Here is an 11,419-nt window from a genome sequence, read left to right on the forward strand (position 1 = left end):
ACTAACTAACTAGATCGAGGCCGATTAAAACATTATGTAGAAGAGAGCTTGTTTGCTTTTATTTTAAAATCTTCTTTTACGTTTCAAGGTACCCATCAAAATAACACAATTCCAGTCAACAAGTAGAATGGATATAATAGAGAAGTATCATGAGGTGGAACCAACGAACCATTAGAAAATAATTGCATGGTACATGGCACAGTTAAAGCATTAAAGACAGCTACAGAGAATTTTTGCTCTATAGTATTGGAAGGTAAAATTGAGAGCATTTCAAAGGCCCTGATCGTAAGTGTGGCCATCCTCCCTCTGCTCTGTTGGCGAGCACTTGATTTGCACGCAGAAAGTCCCAGCTTCAATCCCCAACATATTCTGGGAGAGCTGGGAAAGGTCAGTTAGCGTAGGAAGATACTGAGATAAATGGGCCAATGTTATGACTTGGTCTAAAGCAGCTTCCTATATTCTAAAAGTGAAAATACCACCAAAAAAGATTTACACACACACACACACACACACGGCGTTTCCATGCACTCTGGCACTTGTAACAGTATTCTGTTGCACCAGAAGCGGTTTAGTCATGCTGGCCACATGACCTGGAAAGGCCTCCATTCTCTCTTCTTTAACTGGACAGCCCTTGAAATAGACGACTGCCTTTGTGTGAAGTGGAACACATGGGGATCCTAGTGACCATGGTGTGAGAAACTCGACACCTGGCACTATTATGTAACTCTGAATTTAATACCTTGTTCGGTAGTACCTGTTGAGTTAGTTTTTGCATGCCTTTTGCTTTGTAGAGATGCCCATGCTGTTTGCTTTCAGCAGGGATTACCTGAAAGGATGAAAAGTATTTCCAGTACCCAAGGTGGGACAAGTGGGCTGGTTTTCATTTCAGGAGAATAGACTCAAGGAAGCTGATCTGATATGGTCGGCTTGCTCATAAAATGCAGAAAACACAAAAGGATAAGCCCAAAGCTAAATAAGGTTTACTCCGCCCTCAAAATGCCTTCTTTAAAGGCCTTTGCTGTCCTAGCGACCCAGCAGTAGCTCACAACGAAGTAGGCAAGGATGAGTGACAAAACTTTTGCCGAGGAAATAGAGAAAGCTCTGGAAAAGTCCAAAGGCCTTAGCATCCATGAGCTTCTCTTTACCTACCAAGGAAGGCTCTACCCGTCTTCTGTCTGCAGTGCAGAAACATTCCAAGCTCTGGAGAACTTCGAAGCCAGAAAAGATGACGTGGTGTTGGTGTCTTATCCCAAATGTGGTGAATACAACCTTCCATTATTTTCTACATACAGCAATGATGTCATGAGCAATGAAGCAGACTGATGGGTGGTTTTCTTAGTACTGTATAAGGAAAGATATTAACATAACTAGCATTGTTGAGGGTAGTGTGCACTAGCACAGAAGTTGCCTTTAACTGGTTTACAGAGTGGGTCACACCAATAAGCTTACTATTTTCAATCATAGCTGTCAAGTTTTCCCTTTTCTTGCAAGGAAGCCTATTCAGCATAAGGGAATTTCCCTTAAAAAAGGGGAGAACTTGACAGCTATGTTTTCAATACATCTGAAAGCTGTTGAAAACTAGACCACCTGCTCTTCCATTATTGCTACTTGTGCAAGCCATTGAAAATGCAATTAAAGCCTTAAGGCATTTCAACAAAAATGCTTTGCATTTTTTAAGGCCCTATCAAACTGAGTTTGGAGTGGACAAAGCCAGAGAGACAATGTCCTTGTTTAGATGTCACAACCAAACCATGTGTTTGTGTGTTCTTTCCTCCATTTCCTCCTTCCTTTTGTTCACACGGATTCCCCCCCCCCACTTGGTTGCTCACAGTAATCTTCCTTTCTTTATCTGAATGGTTGTCACAATCCATAGTTTGCTTCCAAATCAGAACTGGAGGCTGACTGTGGTTTGCAGTAATCATAGGGCTCAGTTATACAGCTGCAAATAAAACATTTTAAGTGTGTTTTAAGGGCAAGATACATTGTGACACTGGATGGTGAGCCAAATGGAAAATTCAATGTATTTTTTTAAAAAATGCTTTAAAAATACATTTTCAGAACATTTTTTAAAATGTGTGTATAGATTCCACCATAGTTTGACCAGGTTTGGATGCCACAGCAAATGATGCTTACCAGGAAGCATGGTTTTCACAAGTGTGAGGCAAAACTTGAGAGTTGGTGGTGTTGTTTTCTGGGAGGGGTAGTAGATTATTCAATATTTTAGGTGGCTGTATTACAAAGAAGATATTTTTTTTAAATGAACATGTAGTAGAGTAAAAGCCCAAACCAGTTTAATGTTAAAAACTGTTAAGAGGTTCGTTCTTTTTAGAGGAGGCACAATATTAAAACTGGACACTTCTATTTGAATATTTATTGATTTGAAAAACAGTTTCAACCTGTCATGATAACAAGCTTAATACAATACTGCAGAATGATTTATTTGTGAGACCTCGACCAAGCACAATCATGGTTATAAAGTTGGTCTTGAGCTTATAGGCAGGGGTAGCGACCATGGCTTCCTCCAGATGTGACTGGATCCCTGCTCCCCTCAGGCTCAGTCAGCATAGCCAATGGTCAGGGGTGGTGGGAGTTGCAGTCCAGCAACATCTGAAGGGCATCACATTTGCTACTCCTGCTATAGTTTCTCAAATATATGGCCATGCGCCTTCCATAAAGAAAAAAGGCATGAATTTCTTTCATAGGAAAGCACCTCTTGGCATGTATTGTCACTTGTCTTCTTGTCACTTGGAATTAAAGGGCTGCCTTTCCTCTGAAGGCAGACAGCACTTCTTTTGAATCTCCAGACAGCATTCTGGGAATATAGCCACCCATCAATTCTGAAATGTCAACTCTTCCATCTTATAATGGTACTTCTCTACAATCTGTAAAAGTTAAGCTGGTGTGCCAGGGCTGAGGATCCTTTGACCATAAACCTGGGGTGGTTAAATGTCTTGAAGTCCACATTAAGCATTACAACTTAATCTTTTCCACTTATTTGTTTGTTCCAGGTATTAATTGGCTCATTCTGATTGTGAATGATCTGATCTCTACCACTTTGAAAACCAAGCACGAGAACACAGAGCTACCTTTCATTGAGTGCGGGGATCCAGAAAAGTATCAGGTTAGTAAGACACAAAGCCTAGCCTTCAAAATTAGACACTTCACTCTCACACATGCGTTACTCACACTTAAAGGAAGTAAGAGAACACAGGCAAGCAGCTCTTCTGAAGCAAACCTGCCCAACTGGTGACCCACCAAGCTAGAAGTAAACCATCAGCCATGTTTGGCAGTTCACCAAGTGCTCAGTAGTGATCCTGATTTTGTTGTCATTCTGAGATTACGAAGAAGCAAGGTAGTGGTGGTGAAGAACCTGGGGCATTATGGAACATGGCTCAGCCAATGGTGATCTGTAAATTTTGCTGGTTTTTTTCTGGGAATCCCAGTTATTCCAACTGCCTTTTGATTAATATGTGTCAACAGAGCCGATCATTTTCATGAATGTCTGAGTCATCCATTTGATCAGGGCTCCATTTAGGTTTGATGAGGCCCTAAGCTACTGAAGGTAATGGGGCCCTTTATATGTCAACAACAATTTGTCGCTTTTTTTTGAATATATACTATATGGTAATTTAGGCCCATATGCAACACAAAACACTTGCTATAAGGTATGTAGGTTTAATTTTATTTGTTTTTTATCTTATATTTTGGAAATGTACATCCAGTTTATTTCCTTTAAATTTTTTTTTGGGGGGGGGCCAAGAGAGTGGGGCCCTAAGCTATAGCTTGTTTATACGTAATCCAGCACTGCATTTGATGCTACTTTTCTGTTCCTTTTTATATATATATAAAAAAGAGGATGATACAGTTCCCATCTCCCAGGATTGTGGCTACACACCTCCATTACAACCTTCTTCCCAAGTCCATCTTCAAAAATAAAGCCAAGGTAAGTGGTATAACATCAGCTTCTTTAATTTGTCAGGAAACATCTGCAGAAGTGACTCACAACTGTAAAGCAACCAATAGTTCGTCACCTTGTAAGATATTTCAGGTGCTGGATACTGGTGACAAGACAAGACAAGAGGTTAAATAGGAAGGAAGTCTTGGGTCACTCCTTTAGTCAGCCACAAATAAAGAGGGGGAAACATGCTGTAAAGTGCATAGCTCAGTCATGAATTTCTTGTGGTGTTTACCTGTACCCAGACACAATTTTTATAATACCAGATGTTTCTAGAAACATAATGTATCACAATGGGCTCATGCTTCAGGGGCTGTGAAACCAGAGAGACTGGAGTGCCTGAAAATGTGCTTTTTGAAGGGACTCACAACATAGTTCTTTCTGACTATTATTTCAGCCTGCCCTTCTCTTACAAAAGAATAGCTTACTTCAAGTTGTAGTTTAGGTAGCACAAAGTGGCATTGTTTTTGTTAATGACAGGAGGAGTTAAAAATTATGTCCTGTTTTCTCACCTCAGGTACTGCTGCTATTTCGAAATCCTAAAGATACGGCTGTATCATTTTTCCATTTTCACAACAATGCTCCAAGCATTCCCAGTTATAACTCCTGGGAGGAATTTTTCTCACTTTTTATGAATGGGCAAGGTACTCTATTAATACTTTGGAATGGATTTGGGAAATTAAACATCTTGTGAAAGCATGTGACCTATATTAAAGCTCTACCAAGTTTGCTGATAGTAGTAGTGCTAGCAGGGGAAGACTTGGGCTTTGCCCACAATAATTGTGGTTTGCAGTTTGAATGGCTTTTTAGCAATGGAGATACAATCTGAAAGGGGGAAGCATCTGTGTGCCTTGATTGGTGAACATGGGCTGAAAACTGACAATAGTTGTTGAGAGAGGTGGAATAATGATAGAGGCATTATTGTCCTTGGTGTACACAAACATTTCTTTTGTCTCAATGTCACTCCCAATCAAACAGGAGTATAAAACCATAAAAAAACTATTTGCTGTACATGAATATTGGATGAGTGTTTGCATCACAGTCATTCATGTCACCTTCAACATCCTGTTGTCTATATATAGCCGAAACCCAACTGAGGCTGTGCATGTGTGTTTTTCCCCCAAGAGCTGGCCCCATATTACCAGAGACAAAATTTAAAAGACCTTTGTTGATCATTCTTAAGAATGAATCTCTCTTTTCTTGTGATCGTATGTTATCCCTGTGGGTATAAAGAGATATTGTGTGAACAGTATGCAATGTTTTAAAAATAGCCTACTGTTAAAATTTTAACAGTCTCTTACTAGTAATAAAATCGTTCTGATGAGTTGTCTTGGTCTGACCTGCAGTTGCCTGGGGATGCTATTTTGACCATGCAGCTGTGTGGAACAAACATATAGATGATGAAAATGTTCTGGTTCTGACATATGAACAATTAAAAGAGGTGAGCATATTCATAACTACCAGCAAGGGTAGTCTAAAAATAAGACATTATCCCAACTTGCATAGGTTTTGCAAGATCTAACTAGATCAGGGTCATAGGTTGAGGGTGGGCTCACCCATGTTTCAGCTCCCTGAACTTTTTCCTGAATGTGAGGGAAGAGCCTGGAATATTTGAAGTGATAACAAAGGACAGAGAGTCTCTGATTATCTGAGGAGCAGAGTGTCCCAGTGAATAACCCCACCCCATGGCTAGAACTTATAGGCACTTGGAGATAGAGGACAGTGATCCTTGCTTCCATCCTTGATTTGGCATCTAAAGAAGAATGTGAGTGGAAGAACTCAGCCAATGCTGCCCCTTAATGTCATCAACAGTGGAATTCCTGGCTTGTTTCTGTAACTCATTTGAATAGTCAAGGAATCGCTGGCAATACAGTAGCAGCCAACACCTGTTTACCAAGCTGAGAGATGAGTATGGCTAACCAGACTAATGGAATGTATGGCTTTCCAAAGAAAGCAGGAAGAGCAAACTCTGTTATAGGTGGTTGACGTACTTCCTTTTGGATGTGCCTCAGTTGTGACATCCATTTCATTAAGAGTTTGTTCCCCAGCATTCATATTAGTGGCAAGAACACTGATTACAGTAAGGTAGTCTCATCCTCTGGATGCTTGTCATAGGAAGAGAAACAAACAAACAAAATCCTTCCAGTAATACCTTAGAGACCAACTAAGTTTGTCATTGGTATGAGTTTTCGTAGAGAGTTGAACATCCAGTACCCATTTGCCTCCTGTAGTTTTCATCTACCGTACCTTCAGCAAGATTATATGGCTAGTGTGGACCTTTCTGTTTGGTGGCATCACCAAGATTAGCCCAAAGCAACCATAACTGTGCTGGAATACTGGCAATGTATTCTGAATCCCACATTGTTTTGGTGTAGCTTACCACAGGAGAAAGAACTTTCAGTACAGTGGTACCTCTGGTTAAGAACTTAATTCATTCCGGAGGTCCGTTGTTAACCTGAAACTGTTCTTAACCTGAAGCACCACTTTAGCTAATGGGGCCTCCTGCTGCCACTGCGCCGCGGGAGCACGATTTCTGTTCTCATCCTGAAGTAAAGTTCTTAACCTGAGGTTACTATTTATGGGTTAGCGGAGTTTGTAACCTGAAGCGTTTGTAACCCGAGGTACCACTGTATTGACGTTCTCACTACATTGCTTTCAGGACCTGGTTGCTGGAGTGAAGCAAATAGCTGAATTCTTTGGTTTTACTGCTACTGCGGAGCAAATTCAGGATATTGCAAACAGGACTGCCTTCCAAGCAGTGAGGGACAAATCACAAGAGACACATGGAGCGGTTGGCCCACTGCTCTTCCGGAAAGGTTGGTGATAGCCTTCTATTTTTGCTATAGCTTGCTTTAGAGCAGTCACTTATGAGTAGTCATAGTGTCTTCCATTTTTTAATTGATTAACCATGCAGTCCTATGGATATATACCTGGGGGAAGCCAATGCCGTGCTCTCTAGGTGTTTTGAGCCACAGTATATATCATTCCTTGATCACTGGCTATGCCAGCTTGGGCTGCTGGGAGGTGTAGTTCAACAATATTAGGAGGGTGTTCCATTAGCTATCCCTAATCTGTACTCAGAACAATTAATATTTCAATGGAGCCTACCCTCAAATAAGTGCACATAGGATTACAGCATCCATCAACCATAGCCAGTAGTTGGCAATGACAGAAGTTGTAGTCCAACACACTGGGAGAACACCATGTTGGCTGTCTCTAGTCATTACTGACTGGCAGAGGCTCTCCTGAGGTCAAGACTTTCCTGGAGATACCTGAGACTTCCTACATGGAAAATGGTTTTTGTTGTTTTTATACACCACCCTGTCTGCCGAAAGTGACACCATGTGAGCTCTACCACTGAGCTAGGGCCCTTCCCCACTGTATTAGTATATAGTAAGCTACACACATCTAAAAAGAGATTCAATAAATGAATGTCACAGTCTTATAGAACAAGAAGCACTGCAGAGAAGACCGACAGATTTGACACAGGAGGACCATAGCTTTTGTGGCTCTATTCAGAGTCCTTCCTACTGGCCAACCCGAGTAAAAAATTGTACCATTTTGTTCCCGGTTACCATAACAAAACCTAAAGATTTTTACTGGGTGATCTTCATATTTCTGTCCAGCAATGTTTATATGATGTCTGTTAAGTGTCTCTTTCCTTCCCTCCATTTTCCTTTCGTTCCAGGTGTGGTTGGTGACTGGAAGAACACTTTTGATGAAGCTCAGAGCCAGAAAGTGGATACTAAAATAAAGGAGTGTTTTGAAGGAACGAAGCTGGGAGCAAAGCTGAAGTACGATGTGTACTGCAAAACCTGAAAACTGCTTCTTATGAAGTGCTTCATTCTCATGGCAGTTTTGCTTGCTATCATATATTCAAGAAAAGCTACAAGCAAGCAGAGCACACATTCCTTTGAGACAAATTTCAGATATGGTCACACTTTAGCGTCAAACTTCTAAGATACATTTTCATTAAGCTGGATCTTTTCATGCTGCTTAATAGAACACAGGGCAACCTATTTCTCCCAGGCCGTATTGGCAAGCTGCTACTATTATGTTTCTAAGAAGTAGGGGAAGGTGACGTGGGCATGCAATTGCTAGGTGCTAACCTGGGGAACTTGTCTGTCTCTTTCAAAGCTCTGAAGGAGCAGCAAAAGATGCAGTGATTGTGTGTCTAGCTCCATTGCTGCGCAGGTTTCTTTTACCCACCTGTATTTGTAGCTGAAGGCAGAGGTGGACAATGGACACATGGAACTATGGAGGCGTGGGGCGATCGGTACTGCATCTGGACCTTTTACTGTTCCCCAGACCTCTTAAAGCAGGCATGAGGAACTCCAGATGGTGTTAAAGTACAGTTCCCATCATCCTTGGCCATGCTCATGCTGCTTGGGGCTGATGGAGTCCACCAACATGTGGATGGCTCCAACTTCCTCATCCCTGCTTCAAACAGACTGCTGGGACACTTTAGTTGGCTGTGGGAAATCCTACACAAGGCCATTATTATTATTATTATTATTATTATTATTATTATTATTATTATTATTATCCCTCCCTTTACACCTTGGGGCATCACAATGATATGGTGAAACACATTGCTGTAGCCCAGGCTCCCTCAAACTTGGCCCTCCAGATGTTTTTGGCCTACAACTCCCATGATCTCTAGCTAGCAGGACCAGTGGTCAGGGATGATGGGAATTGTAGTCTCAAATCATCTGGAGGGCTGAGTTTGAGGAAGCCTGCTGTAGCCTGTAAAGAAAGTGGGACTTTTCACTCTTCATAGTTGAATAGTAGGTGCTATAGTAGGGATCAAGCACGCATATGTTTTCTGTTCCACTTACTGGTATTTAGGCTTTCTAAGTTGTTTGTGGCATGGTAGCAGACTCCTGTGACTTCAACAGCTGAGAGAAATTCAGCAAGTGAAGCTTTTCCTAGAGTGAAGATGTAGTGATGGAAAAAGCTGCATGCCATGTTACTCTGTGATGTAATAACATGAACAGAATCACAGATGGCTGAGGCTCTGTTCCAAACTAACTTTAAGGATGAGAAGGCCGTTGAAGACTAGGTTGTCTCTAGTGCTGTGTCAGTGGGTTTCTGCTGGCACAATGGGACTTTCCTCCCTCCATGCACCCCAAAATCCGCTCTGTGTCAGCAGAGAGCTGCAGGGTTGGATACGGCCCTCAGTTTTATGTTTTCTAATTTGGGGAAATTATATTTTTGATAAGCCAATCTTGATTCACATAATAAACCCCATAACAAAAGAATCATTGAACTCCATTAAAATCTTTAAGGAAGTGATCTTTATAATGGCTTTAAGCCCTTTTCATAGCAAAGCAGCATGTTGCAATAGGCTTCCAGACAGAGCACATTAGCAGAAGCAGATGCCGAAATTATTCCAACACTGATGAAATAATTTGAAATTTACTCATTACATCAAGATGATTCTTTTTTCCTCCTGTTGACATTTATTTCCTTCGACTATGAACTTCATTAATAAACTCTTGTTTGTTACTGCTGTGTTACATTCATTTGCTGGCATGTTGCAAAAGCACTCTATAGAGCTCCAAAGGAATTTCCCCATTCTTTTTTCAATCTGTGCCAAGGCTGAAATCTCTAATAGGATCACACCTATTAAAGCAACAGTGAGCAGTCTTCTGGCTTGTGGAATCCACTTTGGTCTTTTTCTTACTAGATCCCCAAGATCCACCAACTGGAGCCAAGCAATTGCATAGTGGCTCAATGGGCCACCATATGCCTGAAATAAAAATAAAAATGGGTCAGGGTAACTCTGAGCATCGTGCTCAACCTAGGAAAACACACTCCTGACTTCACTCCGCACCCAAGCTTCCTTTATGCCACTAGCCAGGACATAACTGTTGCTATCGTTGAACAGATTGAAGTTAATAAACGCTTCCTGATTACTGCATGTCACCCGGAGATTGAACAGTAGATCCTAATCTGCCCTTTGCTCATTCCTACTGTGCCCCTTCCACTGCAGACTTCCAGATGTAAATATGTGTCAATACACCATATTTCTTAAAGACACTAGCCTTAGTTGTGCCTCGATCTTCCCAAAGAAAAACACAACTCTGGGTAAGTGCCGGGAATCCCTGTGTTATAAGAAAAAACTGCTCCTTTTCCTCTTATGGGGTATCCAAGAGCCCGTATAGAGTCCTTATGTAGGTTCTCTATTGGTAGGAGAAAAAAACGGGCCAACCAGAGAATATTGAGAAGCAAAGCAGCTAGTAAGCATGATCTTTATTAAACTGTTGCAACAGGGTCCTCCGCTCACCCCATGCAGGGAGGGAGGAGAGGAACCCAGAACATTGGTGTGTAAGCTCTTATGTAGACTTTGGAAATTTCCTACCCTGTAGGCTCAAGACCACCCCCCATAACATCATACATACATCACAGAAAGAGGTGGTCCCCAGCAGAAATTTGAGTCTGTCGCTTCTTTCCTGTCTGCCAGGATACCTGATACTGCAATGCTGTATCTGATTGCCTTTTCTGGGTAGCCTGGCCTTTCCTTTGAGATGGTAAATACTTACCTAGTTCCTGAATCTCTTAAGCATATTGATAGTGTGCTCAGCTTAACAGATACTTGGCAGACTGTATTTACAGGGAGGTATAAGCCCCTACAGTCCAAAGACAATTGGAAAGCTTTTCCCATTTCCTTCCTCCTCACAGAGAAATATCAGGTCAATTTGGGAGAGTCAAAATGGCTTCAGGATTGTTCTCCCGTACTATTTCAGACACATGGTTTATATACTTATGTACAGTATGTGTTTGCCTTGAACATTTATGCACATTTATTTTATATATATAAGACCTTAGAATTCCTATAACACCTGGAATCTCACACCATTTGCATGTCGAGGTCCCCAAGCCACCCTCAAATAAAACACAATTCACCCAGAATTTTTGTTTAAGGTTTCTGGCATAATTTTTTGGCCACAACTTTATTGATTACAGAATGTGAGTGGTTGCTTAGGCATTGTTTGCGACTATCTGTTCCCACCTAGAAGTAGGAACAGAACTGACATCCGCAACCCTGCGAAAGTCATTAAAGGAAAACATATTTGGGGAGAGAATAGAGCTGAGTGCCAGGCCCTCACCTCTCCCCAAATGCTCCCAGGGGCTCTTGCGTGGCCCTAGCCCCTTGACAGGGGTTCGGACAAGAGCATGGCAAGCCCCTGGATTCCTTTAACGGAATACCCTTGCAGCAGCAGCATTGGAGGGGCAGGCACAGCCAACCCTACCCCCTCCACTAACCAAATTTAACCAATGCCTAACCACAACCTTACAAGTTGTGACGATTTTGCTACGCAGTAGGCAAAAAACCAAATGGCACTGGCCAATCAGCCAAATGGAAAAATTCATACCAGGCCCCTGCCCCAAAGCAGGCGACCCCCATGACAAGCATAGCAAGGTCTTAAGTGTCCCTGGCGCCGTGGAGCGACGGATCCC

The 11,419-nt window shown here is 41.9% G+C and overlaps 1 protein-coding gene across 1 annotated transcript; it reads left to right on the forward strand.

Annotated features, from left to right (window-relative positions):
- The first annotated feature begins 1,062 nt into the window (after positions 1 to 1,062).
- On the forward strand, positions 1,063 to 7,774 carry SULT6B1 (sulfotransferase family 6B member 1). Its single transcript, XM_035110641.1, has 7 exons — positions 1,063 to 1,258; positions 3,009 to 3,121; positions 3,854 to 3,943; positions 4,473 to 4,599; positions 5,302 to 5,396; positions 6,615 to 6,771; positions 7,644 to 7,774. Exons 1-7 carry the CDS (start codon positions 1,063 to 1,065, stop codon positions 7,772 to 7,774), a joined length of 909 nt encoding a protein of 302 aa, XP_034966532.1.
- Positions 7,775 to 11,419: the final 3,645 nt, after the last annotated feature.

Source organism: Zootoca vivipara, chromosome 3 (genome assembly GCF_963506605.1).
Source record: "Zootoca vivipara chromosome 3, rZooViv1.1, whole genome shotgun sequence".
NCBI classification, from domain to species: Eukaryota; Metazoa; Chordata; class Lepidosauria; order Squamata; family Lacertidae; genus Zootoca; species Zootoca vivipara.

Excerpts from the sequence above, each read along its gene's own strand:
- SULT6B1 (XM_035110641.1), top strand. The coding sequence starts at position 1,063 with ATGAGTGACAAAACTTTTGCCGAGGAAATAGAGAAAGCTCTGGAAAAG. Across the intron at positions 3,122-3,853 it reads GGGATCCAGAAAAGTATCAG|AGGATGATACAGTTCCCATC; the intron begins GTTAGTAAGACA and ends TATATAAAAAAG. Across the intron at positions 3,944-4,472 it reads TCTTCAAAAATAAAGCCAAG|GTACTGCTGCTATTTCGAAA; the intron begins GTAAGTGGTATA and ends TTCTCACCTCAG.